The sequence below is a fragment of the Stegostoma tigrinum genome, chromosome 23 (assembly GCF_030684315.1).
Source record: "Stegostoma tigrinum isolate sSteTig4 chromosome 23, sSteTig4.hap1, whole genome shotgun sequence".
NCBI classification, from domain to species: domain Eukaryota; kingdom Metazoa; phylum Chordata; class Chondrichthyes; order Orectolobiformes; family Stegostomatidae; genus Stegostoma; species Stegostoma tigrinum.
Window position 1 is genome coordinate 19,393,893 of NC_081376.1, and position 24,049 is coordinate 19,417,941.

Genomic DNA, 24,049 nt, shown 5'->3' on the forward strand with positions numbered 1-24,049 from the left:
ATTTCAAAGTTTCTACACATTGCCCGATTTACTACATATGCCACCCATGTCCGTTGTGAAAAGCTGCAGATGGAAGCCATATAAATAGAACTAAACCTCAAGTCTGAAACCTATTTGATATATTTCCACTGTTATATTGTTTAGGCAACACATCCTGCAACTGATTTAAATCACAATTTTGTTATTGCAGGTTTATGCTTTGTGCTTTAGTTGTGTGTTCTTGACTGCTTTCTGCACTTCATCATAGACCCTTAAATAGATTCTAAATAGACACATAAGAATTGCTGTTTATTTACTCACCAAAAGATGACACTGGTCTAATGAACATTATAAATATGAAGTTACAATCAATTGAGGTTCCCCCACTATTTAGGATCATAATGAAAGACAGAATGGCATAATAGGTTCTCATAAAAGATAATCTTTCATTACTGTCAAAGAACAGCCTGGAAGATTGTAACAAATGGGTGTGACAGAACCAGTGCTGTGGCCTTAACCAATTAGAATACACATAAATTACTTAGAGACAGAGTAACGTACACAAATTTGGTGATGATATAAAGTTGAGACAGACAATAAGCTGTGGGAAGGATACTGTAAAGAACACTTTTCTTGCTCTTTGGACTGTGCACAAAATAGTAAGGTACTGCTTCAAAGAGTTTCACAATGAAATTGCTGCTGTTTTAAAGAATGTTTACCAAAAACATATGCTACATATGATATTGCATTTTTCATGAAACAGTAAGAGCAAAAGCAGACACCACTGAGCTGACATATCACAAATTAAGGGGCGACTGATTGGCACAATATAAGATGACCAATAGGACCCGTGCAGCAGGAACAACCAGACAGCAAAGAGAAAGTAAAATTCTCTCTGTTTGACTGTCTCTCCCCAACCCCCATGTGGAGGCATCAGAAAGACTCAAATTGTCTTCCATTTCCGTTTCTCCACAACTTCTGTCACCCTCTCAGCTGATAACTTAGTAGTTCTCAATTTTGATCAACACTTGGAGGAAGCACTGAGGATGGCAGGGGCACAAAGGGAGATTTCAACGTCCACCACCAAGAGTGGCTCAGATGCAGTACCACCCATCCATCTGATTGGGTCCTAAAGGATATAGCTGCTCGACTGGGTCTGTGGCAAGTGGTGAGGGAACCAACAAGACGGAAAAATATACTTGGCCTCATCCATAATCTTCCAGCTGTAGGTGCACGTGTTCATGACAGCATTAGTAAGAGTGACCATCACACAGTCTTGTGGAGACTATCACCACAATAAATGGGACAGACTTCGAACAGATCTAGCAACTCAAGACTGGGTATCCATGAGGGGCAGCGGGCCATCAACAGAGAACTGTACTCCAGCACAATCTGTAACCTCATACCCTGACATATCCCCCACTCAACCACTACCATCGAGCCAGGGGATCAACACTGGTTCAATGGAATGCAGGGAGGCATGTCAGGAGTAGCACCAGGCATACCTGAAGATGAGGTGACAACCTGGTGAAGTTACCGAGCAGGACTACTTGCACACCAAACAGCAAAAGCAGCAAGTGATAGGCAGAGCTAAGCGATCTCAGAACCAATGGATCAGATCTAAGCTCTGCAGTCCTGCCATACCCAGACGTGAATGATGGTGGACAATTAAACAACTCACTGAAGGAGGTGGCTCCACGAATATCCCTACACTCAATGATGGAAGAGCACAGCACATCAGTGCAAAAGATAAGGCCAAAGCATTCACAACAATATTCAGCTAGAAGTGGCAAATGGATGATCCATCTCAGCGTCCTCCAGTGGTGCCCAGCATTATAGATACCAGTTTTCAGACAAATCGATTCACTCCACGTGACATCAAGAAACATTTGGAGTCACTGGATACTACAAAGACTATGGGCCCTGACAATATTCTGGCAATAGTACAGAAGACTTTTACTTTAGAACTTGCCACTTCCCCCAGCAAAGCTGTTCCAAAGCAGTTACAACACCGATATCTACACAACAATGTGGAAAATTGCCCAAGTATGTCCTCTACAGAAAAAGCAAAACAAATCCAACCCAGCCAATTACCAGCCCATTAGTATCCACTCAATCATCAGGAAATTGATGGAACATGTCATCAACAGTGCTATTAAGCAGCACCTGCTCAGTGACACCCAGTTTGGGTTTTGCCAGGGCTACTCAGCTCCTCTCATTACAGCCTCGGTTCAAACCTGGACAAAAGAGCTAAATTCCAGAGGTGAGGCGAGAGTGACAGTCCTTGATAGCAAGGCTGCATTTGACCAAGTGTGGCATCGAGGAGCCCTGGGAAAACTGGAATCATAGAATAACAGAATCCCTAGTGTGGGAACAGGACCTTCGGCCCACAAGTCCACACCGACCCTTGGAGCATCCCATACAGACACATTCCTCCTATAACCCACATAATCTACAGACCCCTCAACACTACGGACAATTTAGCTTTGCCAATCCACCTAACCTGCACATCTTTGGACTGTGGGAGGAAACCAGAGCAACTGGGGGAAACCCACACAGGCACGGGGAGAACATGCAAACTCCAGGTATCAGCGACAAACTCAATGGTAGTTGGAGTCATACCTGACACATAGGAAGATGGTTGTGGTTGTTGGAGATCAACCATTTTAGCTTCAGGACATCTCTACAGGCATTCTTCAGGGTTGTGTCTTCGGCCCAACCATCTTCAGCTGCTTCATCAATTACTTTCCCTCCATCATAAGGTCAGAAGTAGGCATGTTCGCTGATTGCACAATGTTCACACCATTCGTAACTCTTCAGATACTAAAGCAGCTCATGTTCAAATGCAACAAGATCTGGACAATATTCAGGCTTGGTCTCACAAGTGGCAAGTGACATTTGTTTCACACAAATGCCAGGCATGATCACCACCAATAGAAGACAATCTGACCACAGTCCCTTGACATTCAATGGTGTTACCACCATGGAATCCCCCACTATCAACATCCTGGGCGTTATCGTTGACCAGAAGCTCAACTGAACTCACCACATAAACACAGTGGCTACAAGAGCAGGCCACAAGCTATGAACACTGCCACAAGTAACTCTCCTCCTGACTCCCCAAAGCCTGTACACCATTGACAAGGCACAAGTCAGGAGTGTGTGGGAATACTCCCCACTTGCCTGGATGAGTGCAACCCCAAAAACACTTAAGAAGCTTAAGACCATCCAGGACAAAGCAGCCTGCTTGATTGGCACTACATCTGCACGCTCCACCAACTTATAGTTGAATTGGCACCTTTAATACCCATTCCTGATTTTGAAGAAACATTCGGATGCGTGTTAGTGGATTTTGTAGGACCATCCAAAACAAAATATCCTTCTGAATATGACTATATCATTTGCAAACACTGTGCTCTGGAGGGGATACAATCAGACATTCGAATCTATGATTGAAGTATATTGTCTCGAATGCCCACAATATCTAGACAAAGGCCCAAATTTCAGACTATTTGCTACCAGACATACATCAAATGAATCAACTGTATTGAGTCCACTTGAATTATTCCGTGCGGTCAGCTAAAATTGATTAAGAAGTAGTTCTTAAAGCAAAAGACAAACTCTCAATGTTGGATAACAAGGCGTAGAGCTGGATGAACACAGCAGGCCAAGCAGCATCAGGGGAGCAGGAAGGCTGATGCTTCAGGCCTAGACCCTTCTTCAGAAATGAAGAAGGGTCTAGGCCCGAAGCATCAGCCTTCCTGCTCCTCTGATGCTGCTTGGCCTGCTGTGTTCATCCAGTTCTACACCTTGTTAGCTCAGATTCTCCAGGATCTGCAGTTCCTACTACCTCTCTCAATGTTGGATTGCGTTTCCACAATCACAGATTCATATGATATAAAAAAGGCCTTTCGGTCCATTGAATCTGTGCTGCTTGCTGACTGAAAAGGTTGGGAATAAGTGTGTTTAGACAGACTCAGGGGCAAATCAAGTAACACAAGAACATTTCAAAACTTGACAAATAAAATGAAAGAATGGGCAGACATATATACTATGATTGGAACATTTCTTACAGAAGGTATTGTTGCCACCTCTGAAAGCAAAAATTTAGTGATCCATGCAAGGTGGTTAGATAGTGAGTATAGTGAATTAGTTGATGGATGCTCCTGATTGTGGGAAAAATAATCAGTTATGTTACTGAAATGCAGGGAAGATGCTAGGAAAGAATAAATGTGTCAGGTAGTAACAGTAGTGGAGATTGTTGAAGACAATTAGATGAGGTATAAGGAGAAGGAGACAACTCACAAAGCACACCTCCTACACTTCAAATAGCTAATATGGAAATTATAGATCTGTCAGGCACAATATTTTCACATTTAAAGAAAGGGCTAAGGCAAAATCTCATAAGGTCAGTTCAGAAACATAAGGAAATCTCTAAAGATACACCTAGATGTACTACACTAGCTAAACATGGTGTGGATGTAGGTGACTCAGTGTTAATAAAATATCATTCTTATCGGTTGAGCCCAGAGAAACAAACTCAGGTAGAAACAAAGATTTAATATGCGGCACAGAAAAGCTTGAGTGAATGTAGCCAAAACATTTGGAATTCATCAGATGCCAAACTAAATGAATCAACAAGATTTTGCAGATTTTTATCCCAATTGTTGGAAGATTGTACCGATAAGGTTGGCAGCCTCTCACTACGTTTTAAAATTGACCTGGTGACGGGATACTGGCAAATGTCTTAAGCATCAAGGGCTAGGGAGATATCTGTCTTTATGACACCAAATGTATTATATCAATGTTCAGACATGTCATTTCGGTTTAAAAAATGTCTCAACTACATTCATTAGCCCATTTCAATATGATGTTTCTATCCTGCATATGCAGTGTGGTCTTGTTTATGATCTAATCAAACTTTTACATAATGTCGTTGCAGATCTGGAATTGTGTGTGTACATATTTCCAGACGAGCACACATTCAGTCGTTCAGTTATGGTGTCAGTAGAAACTACCTAAAATATATGAGAAAAGTCAGAGTTCCATCATAGATCCCTATGGAACTCTGTTACAAATCATTCACCAGTCCCAAAAAATTCCATAAACCATGACTCTCTGTTTCCTGTCACACAGCCAATTTTACTTCCATGTTGCTGCTGGTCCTCTAATTCTGAGCTTGAACTTGGCTCAGAAGTCTGTTGTGTGGCACTGCATCAAACTACACCTACAGTTTTACAGTATCTCCTGCCAACCTTTCCACTCCAATTTATTCAACCTCGATCTCATCTTACCACAGTAAAGTTGGCTTTCCACCAATTAATTATTCCTACTCTGGCTTGTTCATTATTCTTTTGCGTAGTCTGCCTAAACTTTATGATGCATTGAACATTAAAACGTAAATGTTCTTCCACTGACACTTGATCTATTCAGTCTGCCTCATTCCTAAGAACCAGGTTTGGCAGTGTTATCTGTCTCATTGGACTGGATACACACAGTTGCAGAAAACTTTCCTGAACACACACCAAAAACTCTTACCCCTCTCTGCCCTGTACACTACTACTACAACAAATGCAGTCTATATTTGTAATTAATAATTAAAATCCTATATTTAAGTAATGAATAATTTTTCAACCTCCCTGAAATTGCAAATGTGTTATTTTACATCCAAATATTTTTTGCTTTCTACTCAGAAGCTTGCCAGTTAGATCTCCACAGCCAGTGCAATACTTGTAAGACATTTTGATATGTTCCTGCACTAATGGAGAGAGTGGAAAAGTTGGTCGTTTGTTTCTCTTTTTATGCCAGTTCTAAAAAGAAACACAAAATGAATGATCTTGCACCTCATTGCGATTTGAGAGATACTGCACATTTCTGTGCGCACAACAGTTATTATATTAGCTTATACAAATAATTGCATTTCAAAATAAGTAGGCCAATTGATTTTTGTTTTCCAAGTTCAAGAGAAATGGCAAATGCAATACAAATGCATAAATTAAACTTTTCAAGATCTTCCATCCTGCCTTACAGACAGAAAGTGATACGCCGAAAAGCTCATCATTGACTGCAACCAATACAAGTATTACATTTATCAACTATCATGGCTAGCCTTATTAAAACAAACATCAACAGATATTTGAATATGTCTATTTTTATAAACACAAGAATTAAACAAAGAATTCCTGAAACATTCAGATGGGCTGTTAAGAAACTATTTCTTTAAGAAAAACAGTAGTTTCTGGGATACAATGTTACCAGGAGTTTATCATGTAGGAAATTTTATTTTCTTGGAAGCAGTTAAAATCTATATTTTTTTGCAGCTAAATACCTTCATGTGGTGCATGCTACATTTATGCAGTTTACCTCTATAAGAAGTTTATGTTTTAAAATCTGAAATTGCCATCTAGGAGTTAAGAATAATTCTGTTGGGAAGTCATTTCTCAAGAGCCATATTTTGGTTTCAGGGGCTCTTTTCTCATTTTCACTAACTCTTTCATTAAGTGATGCAGGCATGTAGTCACATATTACCTTCTATATTCGTGTTGACACACAGGGTATTAGGACTCACCCACAAGAGAGAAGAATTTATCAATATCCTCAATAATTAAATATCCTCCATTAAACTGAATGAGTAGTGCTGCTGCCGAGCCCCTCTCAATGGTGAGTATTGAAATCTCTCACCCAGAGTACATTTTGTGCCCTTGCCACCCTCAGTGCTTCCCCCAAATGTTGTTCAACATAGAGGAGTCCTGATTCATCAGATGATGAAGGTCAGTCCATGATAATCATCAGGAGGTTTTCTTGTCCATGTTTAACCTGTAGTCTTCATGAGGTTTGGAGTCAATGTTAAAGAGTCCCAGAGAAACTCCGTCCCAACTATATACCACTGTGCCACCACTTCTGCTGGGTCTGTCCTGACGGTGGGACAGAAAATATCAAGGGATTTCTGTGGCATCTGGGACATTGTCTTTAAAACTATAAAGAAGATCAGCAGTTAACCTGCTCAAATAACAGATTTGAGTTTGAGGAATAGGCCAGGAATTTAGCTACTGAGACAAGAGAGTTGCATTTTCAGATTGCCCACATTAAAACCGAAATACTGAACCGAAGTCTAGTCTGGCTGATGAGGCAAATGTTAAAGCTGGATTGGGATGATGGTATTTTTAGAAGTCTGTAAGGATGGCATCAAATGGGTCAAATACACCTTGTTTTATTTGATATATTCATTCTGTACCTTCCCTGATAAGGTAAACAAAAAATACAATCAAGACATATATTCATTTACATATTCTGAAGGGCATAGGAAATTATTTCAGAGATAGTAAGAACTGCAGATGCTGGAGAATCTGAGATAACAACATGCAGAGCTAGTTGAACACAGCAGGCCAAGTAGCATCAAAGGAGCAGGAAAACTGACATTTCTGCTCCTTTGATGCTGCTTGGCCTGCTGTGTTCATCCAGCTCTACACCTTGTTATCTCTGGCATAGGAAATTAGTTGCACCACACTATTCTGGAATGTTACTTCTAAACTTCAAAATTCACAAATGACCAACAGAGTGATAAGTTAATTAGCCAAACAAGTATGAAAAACAATTAACAGTACTTTGGTAGCAAATGATTATTTTAAGAACTGAACAATTAATAAAACTGAGCAAAAAGCAAAATAGAACCTTAAGCAGTGACAATTTTCTAAATCCTTGATCATGCGTATACAGTTTGCCTGTACGAGTTCTGTACTGCTCTTCCAATTTTCTTTTTGTTCAAAACTTTAAGCTGTTTATTATAATTATGCAAATCTGCTTGTTTTAATGTGCATTGTTGTTTAACAAGGTGAATTCTAAAGACCATGTTGCAGTGCTGATTAACTCTATTTCAATAGAGCTTCTGAAAAACAGATCATAAAATATGAGCTCTTTCCAGAGGATTTTCTGTTAATCAGTTTAAACCTTCAGGATGAGCAATTAATTGTTTATTTCTTTTTTAAAAAATGCATACACATCAATTTCTGCTGCACACTAGTATTCTGAATGGTGCTGATAACATTCGCTGCCATCTCCATTACCACAACAATAGTGCAACTTGACAAAACAAGCATTCAGGTGTCAAGTCATCTCATTCCATTTGCATAACTCTGATCTTGGGAGAATTGAATAGAAAATACAGAAGTTCTGTAGCAGAAGACAATTTATTGAATAATTTGGGGGGGGGGGGTTGGGTGGGTTGTTCAATGCATCATATTTTCTCGGATTTCCTCTCATTAGACCTTCTGGGTTACTCTGTATTGCTCAAGAAGCAATGCATTAATCTACTCTCAAGTCTCTTACAACGTTGTTCTCCATCATCCAACAGTAGCCCTGGGAGAGTGGCCTAAAAGGAAAATACCCGCCTCTAACCTAGTAGCCAAGATTGAACAAATTAGTGTCAGAGGAACTGATCCGTCACTCTGCAGCAGCAAAGAGCTAAATCGAACTGCCACCCTGAAAGAGTGTCTTCCCAATATTTACAATTCATCCACTGCTAACATCAAAATGAAGGTACAAGCATGGATATTAACACCAACATGCGTTTAAATAGAATCTCATTTATGCTGACTACCCCTATAACAGTTTCAATTATAATAACTGTAAAAGTATTGCCTAAACTGATTTGGTAAGCTCCCAATGCATTATCATTCTGTATTAAAAAAACAATGTCTTACATATTGACACACCAAAGAATTCAAAAGGCTACCTTTAGTAATAAACTGTAAATTCACTGTTCTGCAAGTGTTAAGACAGATTGGCTATGGTCATTCATTGATATCACAGTCATACCAAAGGCAACAGACAGGAAGATTTCGCCGTTGGTAAAACCATACAGTTCCCTCATTCTGAAATTCCCTCTTTCGGCCAACTAATGTTTTCTCCAAATAAAACCTACATATTCAACTAAGAGTTGGATCATCTCTTCCAAAAAAAATTCTCATTCTGTATCCTTTTTCTGGCAGTGTAAGAACATTCCAAAATGTTCAGACGAGAAAGAGATATATAGACTGTTACCCAAGGAATTAGTATGAGGACAGCTGCATGTCTTGATAATGCATTAACAACTTGCACTTTTTCAAAAGTTTCTGAGTATGCAAAGTTTCAAAATATTGTGAACTGTGAAAAGGATAGTGACAGATTCAAGAGGAAATTGACTGGCAGAATGTGCAGACACATGGTAAATAAAATTTAATGGAAGGAAGTGTGAAGCGATACATTTTGAAAGGAACAATGAAGACAGGCAATATGAAACAAGGAGCAGAATTTAAAGCAAGTGCAAGAACAGAGAGGCACAAAATCATTACAGGGTGGCAGCACTGGTTTAAAAAAAAGTGCAATGGATACTGGAAAATACTTGCTTGGACATGGGAAAAATGAACAAGAGTAGAGCTAGTTGAATTGCTCTTACAGAGATGCAGTGTGAAACGAATAGGCTGAACGGACTCCTTCAATCATATGATTCACATGGGCGTAACCAGACAACATATGAACTGCACATATGAAAACATTAGGAAAAGGCAAGTTTTAAGGACCATCAAGAAGGAAAGGCAGGTACAAAGGTAGAGCTTTAAGGATTAAATTGCAGAGAACAGGTCCCAAGTATCTCAAGGCGTAGCTGCCAATGGTAAAGCGAAAGAAATTTGAGATGCCCAAGAAGCTAGAATTGACCAAAGTGAAAGAGCTCAAAGATATTACAGTCAGGGAAGGGAAAGGCCATGGCAAGACGTGAACAAAAAGATAAGAATATGAATTAAGGTCTTGCTGAACATATAGCCAGTACAAGACAAGGCATAATTGATGGAACAGGCACTTGAGTTTTGAATGAGTCCAAGCAGAGGGTAGTAGATGCAAGGCTGGCCAGCAGAACACTGGATCAGTAAATTCTGGTAGTTAAAAACAGCATGATGGTTTCAGCAATAGAGGGGCTGATATTCCCACTCAGGTTTAAAGATACCTGCAATTTCCTGAGACGATGGCAGATTGGTTCGTGACCCCAACTGTTCAGGATCTGTGCCCTCTTCCAGAATCCGCACCCGTTCTCGGAGACGCTCACATTCTTCCTTTAGGCTCTTCTGCTCTGTGATGTGATGCTCCTTCGCCAGACTGCAAGGGTTCATACTCAAGTGAAGCACCTTTGTTTTGGTGGGATCATAATCACCCTGAAAGGCAGGACGTCTCCTAATTAGTATTACAAGGATGAGAATCTCAAATTTGATGCCACAGCATAAACATCTATATTTTCAAAACAACTATGTCTCAAAGTTAGCAGTTCAAAAGAATCACAAACATTACATGGTCAGAGTTACTTCTCATTTATTAATCAACTCTAATCGCTTAACCCACTCATTATGAATCTCATTGAAGCTGACTACATATAACAGTTCAAACTAGAATAAGAATAACTGTACAAGTATTGCTTAAACCCATTTGATAGGCTCCCAAAGCATTATCATTCTGCATTAAAAAATTATGTCTTACACATTAACACAATTCAAAACATTATCTCTAGCAAGGAAAGCCACAGTTAACTGTAAATGCACTGTTCTGCAAGTGTTATTACATAGATTGGCCACGATCAGTCATTAATATTCATTCTGAAATTCCCTCACTAGGCAAAATAACATCATCTCCAAAAAAAACTACATACCTCCAACAAAGAGTTTGTTTATCTCTTCCAAAAAATTCTCATTTTGCATGCATTTTTTTTTAAGTACACGTTAGAGTATTTGAAAAATGCCACATAAATGGAACAGCATCAACAGCTCATATTTATGTTCCTTCATTGCAGATCCCTCAGCCAAATATTAAAGTCTTAAAAGATTATTTGATGAGAGGAATTATTTTGTTCCATTTTAGTAAAAAATCCTGAGCATTTCAAATCTTTCTTTGCATTTGTAATTCCTCTTAGTCGGCAGAACACTCTTTAACAGAGCCGAGTGTGATACTGTGTTAGTATCGCAGCTGATGTTACTACAGGATAAGTCAGACCTTAGACAGGAGCCTAGCTTGATAGATCATACTTGTATTTCTTTCGGTTTTAAGAAAGTGATCTCTTGTTGAAAAATAGGCACGCAATGCTTCTGATTTTATTTTAATGATAAAACAGGAGTTTGAGAAAATAAATGAGGATAAAATCAAAATAACCAAACCATCTACTCACAATACAAATTCAAAGATTTTTTTCAACACACAGTAAAGCATAATCCTATTAATCCCAAAGCAAACTTTTATAAAATGAAAGTAGCAAAAAGCTTTTGTATAGTACCCAAAAGACACCCTGGCCAGTCTGCAATCATGCAATATTCATATCAGAGTCCTTGTATCTAACACCTCGGTCGGCTTAAGTAACTTGTGACTTAAAGTTTTAAACTGGAAGTGCAGATACCTTCTTCTTGAAGCTTTCATACACCGAAGTTTCAATGTACTCAGCTTCAAGTAACCTCTTAAGTGCTTCATCCCAATACTTCTGGTCTGCGACTAATATTAGCTCCTCACTCCAAAGCAACCTAGTTCACCATACAACCTTCCCTCTCAGAGTGTACACGGTCATTCTATTCCAAAGATTACACAGGACCTGCTACAGGAAAGATGTTGGTAAAATTGAAAGGATAACAAGAAGATTTACAAGAATGTTGCTGGGGTTGGAGCTTTAAGCCATAGGGAGAGGCTAAATAGGTTGGGGCTATTATCCATAGAGCATTGAAGATTGAGAGGTAACCTTAAGAGAGATGTAGAAAATCATGAGGGACATTGATAGGGTGGCTAGCCAAGGTCTTTTTCACAAGATAGGTCAGTCTAAAATTAGTAGGGCATAGGGTTAAGGAGAGTAGGGAAATATATAAAAGGAAACTAAGGGGCAATTTTTTTTCACGCAGGGGATGGTGCATGTATGAAATGAGCTACCAGTGGAAGTGGTAGAGGCTGATACAATTACAATGTTTAAAAGCCATCTGGATGTGTACATGAATAGGAAGGGTTGAGAGAGATATGGGCTAGATGCTGGCAAATGGGACTACCTTCATTAGGATATCGGGTCAGCATGGACGACTTGGACTGAAGTGTCTTTTTCCTTGCTGTAAAACTCAATGACTGCTCCCTCAAAATAAAATCTGAAACCAAAAGTCTCCCTAAGATACAGGTATCTTCCTCAGGCTTAAAAAATCTCCAATGAACTTGAGACCCTATTATTTAGCCTGCTGGATGGGAAATGAACTTGAGACCCTATTACTTATCCTGCTGGATGGGAAAAGAAACAAAAATCCATTAGTGATGCAGAAAACCCATTCATTCCAGTTTTTTTTCCCTGTAAACTGTAGACACTGCAATAAGGATCCACAGCAATAAAATGTGAGGCTGGATGAACACAGCAGGCCCAGCAGCATCTCAGGAGCACAAAAGCTGACTTTTCGGGCCTAGACCCTTCATCAGAGGGTGAAGGGTCTGATGAAGGGTCTAGGCCCAAAACATCAGCATTTGTGCTCCTGAGATGCTGCTGGGCCTGCTGTGTTCATCCAGCCTCACATTTTATTGTCTTGGATTCTCCAGCATCTGCAGTTCCCATTATCACCAATAAGGATCCACACACTGATGCTATTCACAGCACTGACTTCCACTTCTAGAAGCTGCTGCCATGCAGAGACCTCAGAGGTCAACACAGAGGAAAACAAAATAAGCCGGAATGTTAATTCACTCTTAAGTCAGGGTCTAAAGAACTGTTTTAAAACAGATCACCATGGCTACAGAAATAATCACAAGTTAATTATTAATTTCAGACATAGAATGGCCATAACTCAAAACCCAAATTCACAACAAATAATAAGAAAATATTTATTGAGATTTAGTTTACTTCACAACTGACACTAAAATCCACTGTTCAAAAAGAGAAGAAATAGGTAGTGGAGGGTTAGAGCATTTCTATTACCAATTTGACATGTTGTAGGGCGGTGAATGTTGACAAACAGATTATAGTGTTAGCATTATTTATAACTGTGTAGTTTAGATATGTAAGATAATAAATAGTTGGCAGCAACATACAAGGCAGTAATTCAACTGAGCAATTCGGGTGACGTCAAACAGCAAAAGCTCGGCTCAAGTAATTTATGAGTGTCAACAGAGTCAGAAGATTGAATTACTGGCTCAAATCCATGTTGGTACTTGCTATTCTTTTTATTATGAAGCCTAAATTTACAAAAGACAACATTAATTTTTGAGCTCCTACTATACAATTGGATAGTGGGGTATAGTGGAGACAACACAGCTTAAGTGCAAGTAGAATAAGTTGGCTACTGCCAGCTGATCTTACAACGTATGCATCTCAAGTCTAAGACATCCAATGCGGCAGTAATACCAAAAACACTAGCAGGGGAAGGGAGTTAGTGATGATTACACAACAAATTTCTTTTATTACATTAGAAATAATTTCTAAAGATATTTGAACCTTTATAATCAACTTAGTATTGGTAAAATTATTATTTCTAATAAAGAGATAATGGGAACTGCAGATGCTGGAGAATCTGAGATAACGAAGAGTGGAGCTGGATGAACACAGCAGGCCAAGCAGCATCTTAGGAGCACTGTGCTCAAAGAACTGTTTTAAAACAGATCACCATGGCTACAGAAATAATCACAAGTTAATTATTAATTTCAGACATAGAATGGCCATAACTCAAAACCCAAATTCACAACAAATAATAAGAAAATATTTATTGAGATTTAGTTTACTTCACAACTGACACTAAAATCCACTGTTCAAAAAGAGAAGAAATAGGTAGTGGAGGGTTAGAGCATTTCTATTACCAATTTGACATGTTGTAGGGCGGTGAATGAGCTCCAAACTTTGTTATTTCTAATAAAGTTGTGTTTCAAAATATTATACCTGGTATTATATGCTAAGTACAGTAACTGGAAGCAAAATTAAGAGTTCTTTCTCAATATCAACAAAAATGCAATGTTAAGACTTTTGTTAACTTGAACTATATTTCAGGTCTCTCTTTTGGTATGATGAAGGAGAATTTACATTCTAACAATACCAAGTGGTCAAGTGGACGATGTCAGCGAGGAAGCTCAGAGTAACTTGTATGTACAGCAGTTTCAAACAAAGGCAGGGATTCAATTGTTTTGCTGGAAAACTGAATAAATAAATGCCCATCTGACTTAAGATCCCTAATACAATATGCAGGCAGTTACACAAACTGATATCCCTGGAAAACAGGGCCCTACTGGAGGTCATTTCAGAAAAAGCTTTTTGACCTTGATGTTCTAAAGCTACAGATTTTGAAAGCTATCAAGGGAGACAATTGATAGGCTAAACAGGTATACCATTTTTGCAACAAACCTGGGAGGCCAGCTCTTTGCAAATGACATTCCCATGCAGCAATCTACAAGAGCAGAATGGTTTGGAGTTAACTTAGAAAAGTAGCTTTTTTTGGGAGAGAAAGGCAATTTGGGAGACAGCTACGAAATTGTCCAAAGAATTTCCCCTCAAGTTAGCAAACATAACAATCTCACAATACCCTAGATGTCTCCAAAGCTAATTAATTATTTTGAATTGCAGTCATTATTATACAATAAATTTGGAATTAGTTGTATAATAACATTTACTGCTCCTTTTTTAAAAAAGTTACAAAATAATCACTTCATCATTCTTTTGAAATAGCTGGAATCTGACTACCCTCAGGGCTAAAGGAATGCATTATTCAGACCAACTTTATGAAGAAATTTAACAATCATTGTGAAAGAGAATCCAGTCAAAAGGACTATGCACACTTTTCAGTTCAACTCATTAATTTAATATGGGTAAGACATGTCAATGATATCAACACTTAACCACCTAACAACATCCACTCACTGTGAACACAAATATGTTGAAGTCAATCACCAGTATTTGTAGTAAATTATGAAGGAATGCTATTGAAAATTTTCTTAAACAAGCATGCAGCCATTTCAAACCTCTAGGTAAAGGGCCACTATTAATTTGTTTAAAACATCACAGATTGTGCTGAGATATGCATCCATGACCAGGAAAGACACTGATTGATGCTAACCAAATGACAGCCAATTATTAAGAGATCTGCTACAGTCATCAACCGATTCACTCTCTTCAGGGTTCGAGACTTGACATGTAAAAGGGGTCCAGTAAGCCGCCAGAAAGGAAGCTTATAGGTATGAGCAAGATTTAAGAACTTTCTTTGATAACAATATCGGAGAAAGGGAGGATGTATAATGCTGGTTTCTTTTTCCAGCCCCGGGGATAAAACTCTGATAGTGATTAACCTTCTGTTAATTCCTGTTTGGACTTCTTGTTAAAGTCATATCAGCAAAAGGCTGTAGCTGAGCCTAAGGTGAAGTATTGTACAAGACTGGCCATCTTACATGTCTGGCTACATGCACTACATGGTGCATATTTTACAAGATGGTCTGCACACACTAAATAAGCCATTGGGTGCTCTACTGTGGGATTGATGCACTTGTTTTGCACACATTAGGCAGAGAATGTCTCATCTTGCTTAAATGCAACTGCAGATTGAATTACAGTGATCTTGTCAACAGGTAAGAAGAAAAAAATTGAGCAAACCCTTGAGATTTATTTTCCTCTGTTTTACTCAGTTTTTTTTCACCTGCTACTCCCCTTATTTCACTCAGCACTGCTAAATAAAAGGCCTCAGGCTAGTTAAGTTGTTACAAACAACACAATTCTTGATGCAAATAGATTCTATTCTGCCACTTACATTTGGATACGCTTGAATATTTGGTTGCTAACAACAGCTTTCTGAAATACAAATACACCTTTTACACAAATTATTAACTCTGAACATTACAATGTAGCACCAAAAGAACAAAATCATTTGAATCCGAGACTTAAATGATGACCTTGCGTCAATTATTTTAACAGTAATCTGTTTTGTTTCCTTTGCAGTGCTTTCTGAATGGTACTGCTGAAGAAGTCAAAGAAAGATTTTACAAACTTCTGTCGACGCCAATTTTTTGAACATTGCAATGAGTTATAAAGACCAGCTTTGTTTGTAGCAAATTGCAAAATTAATGATTATTCAAAAAAACTTTGGATTTATATCGCACCTCTCAAAACCTCTCAATGAAGCGATTAAATATCTGAGAGATCACCACCATTATCTATCAATAACTCTGGGACTTCGAATACAGGGGTCAGCAGGGAGTAGATGATGGCTGGAATTTTCATCCCTTAGAATGGCAAGCTGTCACACAGTATTATAAATAAGAAGTTCGTATCAAGGTCTCCAATCTCCCATATCCACAATGTGATTATAAAGTTATTTCCATTGAGAATGTGATAACCGCAGATGAAAATTTGCAGTTTCCTCTACGACTTTGTCGTTAATCTTGGTTTGAATTGTGATGATAGTTTAGAAAGCAACAGTAACAACATTTGAGAAGTAATTCATTGGCTGCAAAATGCTTTGAAATATCCTGAAGGCATGAAAAACGCCATGCAGTTTTTTTTCTTTTTCTCTCTAACTACCCTTCAAATGGCCCTAACTGACATTCTTGACAGACAATACCACCATTATAAACAAAAGTGTCTGATGTCTCAGAAATAATGCATTTGTTAGCATTATTTAATCACGATGTGTATGAACTGAAAAGCTTGCATTTCCAATTACATTTTGCCTTCAATGATGACTTTAAAAGGGCACCTATGTCCTCACAAATGCCTTAAGACAGGTTGCAAAAACCCACGAAGAATGTAAACTTATTCCTATTTCTGTCCTTGATGCTTATTTTGTAAAATTTATTTTCATTAATTTATGTGAAGTCGACATTACTGGCTAGGCCTACTGCCCATCCCTAACTGCTCGAGAGTTGCTAGTAAACTGCCTTCTTTAAGGACCGCAACTTCCCCCCCACGGTGATTGAGAACGCCCTTGACCGCGTCTCCCGCATTTCCCGCGACACATCCCTCACACCCCGCCCCCGCCACAACCGCCCCAAGAGGATCCCCCTCGTTCTCACACACCACCCTACCAACCTCCGGATACAACGCATTATCCTCCGACACTTCCGCCATTTACAATCCGACCCCACCACCCAAGACATTTTTCCATCCCCACCCCTGTCTGCTTTCCGGAGAGACCACTCTCTCCGTGACTCCCTTGTTCGCTCCACACTGCCCTCCAACCCCACCACACCCGGCACCTTCCCCTGCAACCGCAGGAAATGCCACACTTGTCCCCACACCTCCTCCCTCACCCCCATCCCAGGCCCCAAGATGACATTCCACATTAAGCAGAGGTTCACCTGCACATCTGCCAATGTGATATACTGCATCCACTGTACCCGGTGCGGCTTTCTCTACATTGGGGAAACCAAGCGGAGGCTTGGGGACCGCTTTGCAGAACACCTCCGCTCAGTTCGCAACAAACAACTGCACCTCCCAGTCGCAAACCATTTCCACTCCCCCTCCCATTCTCTTGATGACATGTCCATCATGGGCCTCCTGCACTGCCACAATGATGCCACCCGAAGGTTGCAGGAACAGCAACTCATATTCCGCCTGGGAACCCTGCAGCCATATGGTATCAATGTGGACTTCACCAGTTTCAAAATCTCCCCTTCCCCCACTGCATCCCTAAACCAGCCCAGTTCATCCCCTCCCCCCACTGCACCACACAACCAGCCCAGCTCTTCCCCCCCACCCACTGCATCCCAAAACCAGTCCAACCTGTCTCTGCCTCCCTAACCGGTTCTTCCTCTCACCCATCCCTTCCTCCCACCCCAAGCCGCACCCCCAGCTACCTACTAACCTCATCCCACCTCCTTGACCTGTCCGTCTTCCCTGGACTGACCTATCCCCTCCCTACCTCCCCACCTACACCCTCTCCACCTATCTTCTTTACTCTCCATCTTCGGTCCGCCTCCCCCTCTCTCCCTATTTATTCCAGTTCCCTCCCCCCATCCCCCTCTCTGATGAAGGGTCCAGGCCCGAAACGTCAGCTTTTGTGCTCCTGAGATGCTGCTTGGCCTGCTGTGTTCATCCAGCCTCACATTTTATTATATTCTTGAACTGGTGTTGTCCATGAGAGGTAGGTGCATCCACAGTCCCCTTAAGGAGGGAGTTCCAGGATTTTGACCCAGCAACAGTGAAGTAACCAAAATATAGCTGCAAGTCAGGAAAAGGTGCGCCTTGGAAGGGAATTAACATGTGGCTCTGCTCCTGTGTCACTGGTGCCCTTGTCTTTGCTGGTGGTAGAGGTTACGGGTTTGGAAGATGCTGCTGAAGGAGTCTTCACAGTTGTTGCATTGCATTGTATAGACGATACATGCCGCTGCACTGTACATCATTGGTTAAGACAGGCATCATTGAAGGTGACGGACAGGGTGCTAATAAAGCATGTTGCTTTGTTCTGAATAACACTGAGCATCTTGAGGGTTATTCGAACGTCAGTCATCTAGGCAAGTGGTGAATATTCCATCACACGCCTGAACTGTGCCTTGGTGGATGGTGCACAGGCTTGGGGAGTCAGGCATGATGTTTCTTGCTTCAGAATTTCTCGCCTCTAACCTGGTGCAGCTACAGCATTTATACAGTTGGTCTCATTTTGTTTCTGGTGAACAATCAGCTCCTGGAGGTTGATGGTGATACTTTAAATTATGCATGCCTGTGGAATCATCAAAACTAGGTTCAAGAAATATGGAGTTCAAAATTATGGAAAAGCTTAATCAACATAAAACCTTGCAGGGACAACTTTACAACTGTTATTAAGAGGAAGCTTTTGAATTATATTCAACATGCAACCATTGTCCCTGTCAATTGACCCTTGATTACACATACGAAAATTAACCTAAGCTATGAGGTACATAGACATGACGTTTAGTCCAGGCTTTCAACAGGAGCACAAAATGATTTCAATGAAGTCCTGGGAATTAACTTCTTTGAATTCAAATGATGCAGCAGAATGTTTGTTTCAGCATTTTAATGTTTCCAGTGAGTCTGCAAAGTAACCCATTCAGCAAAATTCTGAATATATTTTCTACTGTTTAAATTAGAAATGAAAGGGAAAATAAAAATGGCAATGCTCTATGAAATTTAGAACAGACAATATTTCCAAAGGAAAACTGCATTGTGATCTCAGAATAACTCTCTTGATAGCATATGTAATAAGCTTGACCAACAAGCAACATCCATAATTCACTCAGCCTTCCTGTTAAAAGAAAAGCCGTTTTTATTGATGCCACCCATAATTGTCTAAATCTGTGCATGTACAAGTTGATGAAATAAGAGATTAAAGTTCCATTCTGAAGGGAAGACAGAAATCCTCATATCTTTGCAATTAATTTTTAAAAATGTGAAGATAATTTTTCCCACCAAGATGAAAGCAGATAGCTGCTACATGAACTGTAATGAAATTCAGTTTTAGTTTCTCAGAGAAGACGACGCTGAAATGAATCTATTCTTTTACCTGCCACTTAAATTATCTGATATTTGGCAGTTTGAATTTAATTGATGTTTTGGAACCAGAGGCAGCCTTCTGCACATATAAGACATCAAGAAATGCAATAAATAGACTGAGAAAGTCATATTTTTATTTATCAGTGGGAATTTAAAAGTTTGGCCATTTCACCCAATCACAAGTGTAAATGCCAAGAAAAAAATGAAAGCTTGAAAAGCTAAAATTTTGCCATTTGACTGAAATTCAGAGTTCATTAAGCCACCTTTGTGCTCATCTTGGAATAGTTGCCTATGATTTTTAAAATGTACAACAAATGGTTCCAGATTCAAAATGTTTTCTTGTACTCTGTTATCATTTTGTTTTTTCCTTCTGTGCCAGAAGTCTTACCTGCTCCAGATGGGTGTCATTTCACCTTTCTCAGTTTGGTCCCCTGAGGAGATCACTTTGGCAATCATTAAATATTTTCAATTTCAAGATGAAAATTGTTGTTGTTGAATAACAAACAACAAAGCAGGTGACAAGTTGATTGTGAATGACAGGAATGTGGGGATATCTGCGTACAAATAAAATTGTATAGTGTGCTCTGCTACTCACATGTTGTATACCAGTCCATAATTTTCAGAATAGGAATATATTTGTGTTAATGTCTGATGAAAAAATGATAATTATAATCTGATGTATGGCACAGCAAATACACAAGTCCCTGTCAGATGTAATGTAATAACTAATAAAGGTCAATATTGCCAGAAGACATAATGCAGAGAGAGAGTTGAGGGATGATCTGTTACACTTAATTACCATTATAAATTATTGGATGTCTACTGTTACTCAGGTCAACATGCAGGAATCAATATCAGAGTTTTCTCAAGATGGAATAGATGAAATGGTAACATGAGTATTTTTAACATTCAAGGTAAGGGACCTTAGTATTGGGAAATTATTTGCTTTCCACCTTGGACAACATCAGATGTCCCTAGGTCAGGAGTGCTCTATCAAGCATCAAAAATGCATCTCATGTTGCAGTGGAAGATGACATTGCTGTTCCGCACAAAAATCGTCCTGGGTCCTCTGATTAATATTTCAGATTGATGCCAACTAAGAGGTCTTTCAATGTAATGAACTTAGAAAATTAACTGACAAAATTCATCCAATAACAATTTAATCACTTCAGTGTAAAACACTTTTGTGTTGAGTGTCTTTTTATGTAAAATTAATTTTTTGGATGAACAGTTAAACAAGCAATGGTACTAAAACGTGACTCAGACTATTTACATCTGGGATTATTTTCATCTGGATTCATTACAATTCTAATTCAAATGTGGAATGTCTTCATTAACTGTCCTGGGTTTTCTTAGGATTCCACTGTGAAGTTATTGCTACTTTTTTCAAATTACCCTCTTGTAATTTTTTATTATTATTGCCACAGTTGGTCTCTCTCTCTCTCTCTATCCTCTTTTCTAACATTCCATGAAACCTATTTCTTGATCCAAGTTATAGCAAATATTTCTGATTTCAGATGTGGTTCATTTTCAAATTCAGCTTGTTAATAGTCCTGTGGAGCTTCTTAGGATGACTTTATTAAAGGTATTGTCATAAAGTAGTTGTGTCTTTTTCCATTATGTCTTTTTACATAATTTAATTCCCCTTTGAGTACTTGAGTTACACCTAAAGATTGTAAAAAACAGGAGCAGGAGTAGACCATCAAAGCCCTCAAGCCTGGCCACTCAACATATCTTGGCTGATCTGCCCCAGGCCTCAAATCCTCTTTTGCACCAGTTCCTGTCAGCACTCAACTCCTTCATATTTCAAAAATGTATCCACCTCCTCTTCAAATACTTTCAGTGAACTAGCCAATGCTAGATCCATTTGCCTTCTTAATTACTTGTTGTACCTGGATCCTACCTTTGTGTTTTATGCACAAAATCACCCAGATCCTCTGCATTACACTTTTTTGGAGTCTCTCTCCATTTAAATAACTAACTGCCTTTCAATTATTCCCTGCAAAGTAACTCTCACTTTCCTACACTAAACTCCATCTCCGAAGCTTTTTGCCCACTCACTCAATCAACTATATCCCCTTGGAGATTCCTCATGCCCACATCGCCACATGCACCCCCAATTTCTGTGTCATCAGAAAATTTAGGGCCACTACACTTTTCTCAAAGTTATAAATAAAGACGATATATGACAGAGGCCCCAGGACTGCACTTTGTGGACCTCCACTAATTACACTGGGATTGGATTCAGAAGGTAGAGCTGGAATGTACAAGGATGATGGGGGTACTGTGTGATCCATGGAAATGACCAGAGGTGGCCTTACAGTGATTGATGTAATGAGAAGTGAAACGTGGTTCGACAACAACATTAAACAGGTGGCCAGGAATCTGGGAAATCACCAAAAATAAAATGTCAGGACGAGCAAAAAATCTCATGGAAAGACAATTGATTCGCACATGCAACCGATACATCACAGCATTAAGTACAGACATGAAAAATAAATCCTGATCCAGTCAGCTCATTCCTGGAACTGATCCAATTGAAATGCTCATGAAAAGGAAGGGCCAATTCACAAAAAAAGGTCTCAAAATTGGCAGCCATTACACAGAGGCCAAAAGTCAAGTTGCAACCATCAAACCACTATCTTGAACAACCCCAATGACCTGAGAGATAAGGCATTAGCCTCCTAAGCCAGAGGTTGTGGGTTCAAGCCCCATTCAGAGAGAAGCAATATTTGGTCCAGAAACAAGTGTCAAGGACTCTTTGATACGTCACAGTCAGAGAACTGATCAATAAACTGGGCAGTTTCTGTTCAGCTCATTTCTCACTCCATCACTTGCTTTCCAATGAAACAAACCAATGCGATGCTTCACCCAAGCAGTGCACTATCATAACATGCACGAAAGTCTCATCTCCACTTCGTAGACAAATTTTGTCCCTTCAACTCCAGTTTTCAAATTGCCTAGCACAAGTGAATGAAGAAACTAGCTTGAGGGACTGAATGGTCTCATCCTGTTCCTGGGTATACCAGCAGATAAGCATCAAATGGTGTAGAAATGAATTTGAGGGCCAGATCAGCCATCGTGGAGTTAAATTGTGACTAGGCTGAGTGGCCTTCACATTTTGTTGTAAACATTTACAATAATGGTCATCAATATGATGAGCTCAGAGAGGGTATAAGGCAAGATAGGGGAGAAACTAGAGAAAGATCTGAGTTCATGGCTCAGCAAAAGGTTGCATTAATACAAGTCTGACCTGATGGGCTAGTAGCAGGCAGGAAAGTGGCCGAGGTAACTGATGGGATCATTTCCCGGAGCAGAGGGGGTCAATACCAGGCAGCAGAGATTTAAAGTAATGAGACAAGAGTTGAGGAAGAGTAATTTGTTCTCTCACAATACGATGTAGGTCTGGAACTCTCAATCTGAAAGGGTAATCTAGGCAGAAAGTTTCAAATATGAACTTGAAGGAATAATCTCTCCACGTTTAAAATACAGATTGAATAACTCCTCCACTCAGAGAAGGTACAGTATTGGTTAGATATGGTTCAAATTGTTCCTAAAATGTCAGATGAACCAGGGTCACACTCTAGATCAGGATTAACACTTATCTGCCAATATTTACAATATTAATGGTAGGAGAAAAACCAATCCTATTCCCTGTCCCTCCCCACCTGATTCTCTGGACTGGAAATCTATTATTGTATTCAAACTCGATAAGCCAGCGTCATTTTAATGAAACCCAATGGTTTGGCAAGTTCATTTAATCAGTCATTAAAATCAGAATAACGCTAATAGTAATAAATCACAGAACGGTAACACATGCTTGTTATGTCTGTATAACTCTCTCGCTCTTAGAAAATCAGTAAAGGCTACATTGGACCTCCTACAACTGGATGTATGGTGTTTGAATGATTCTCTCTGATATAGAAGGTAAAGTCGCACGGGGTCAAAAGTGAGCTTGCAAGATGGGTAAAAGACTGGCTCGGTCATAGAAGACAGAGGGTAGCAATGGAAGAATGCATTTCTAAAAGAAGGGTTGTGGCTATGGCGTTCCTCAGCGATCAGCGTTGGGACCTCTGCGGTTTACTCTATATATATATATATATATATATTGCAGGAGAACGTAACTGGCCTGATTAGTAAGTTTGCCGATGATGCAAAGGTTGGTAGAATTGCAGATAGCGATGAGGACTGTCAGAGGATACAGCAGGATATTGATCAATTGATGACTTAGACAGATAGATGGCAGATGGAGTTTAATCTGCAAAAATGTGAGGTAATGCATTTTAGAAGGTCTAATCCAGATGGAAAATACACAGTAAATGGCAGAACCCTTAAGAGTAGTGATGGGCAGAGGGATCTGGGTGTAGAGGTACACAGGTCACTGAAAGTGGCAACGCAAGTGGAAAAGGTAGACAACAAGGCATTTGACATGCTTGCCTCCTTTGGCTGGGGCAGTGAGTTTAAAAATTGGCAGGTAATGTTGCAGCTTTACAGAACCTTAGTTAGGCCACAATTGGAATAGTGTGTTCAATTCTGGTTGCCACACTACCAGAAGGATGTGGTGGTTTTGGACAGAGTACAGAAAAGATTTACCAGGATGTTGCCTGGTACGGAGAGCAT

The 24,049-nt window shown here is 39.6% G+C and overlaps 1 protein-coding gene across 7 annotated transcripts in view; it reads right to left on the reverse strand.

Moving 5' to 3' along the window:
* Positions 1 to 24,049, reverse strand: part of mad1l1 (mitotic arrest deficient 1 like 1) — a 772,508-nt gene that overhangs the window by 351,917 nt on the left and 396,542 nt on the right. For all 7 annotated transcript variants that reach the window (XM_059653949.1, XM_048552091.2, XM_048552089.2 and 4 more), the window contains one exon: positions 9,959 to 10,163. In XM_059653949.1, the coding sequence (XP_059509932.1) occupies positions 9,959 to 10,163 (205 nt within the window). The remainder of the gene's footprint in view (positions 1 to 9,958; positions 10,164 to 24,049) is intronic.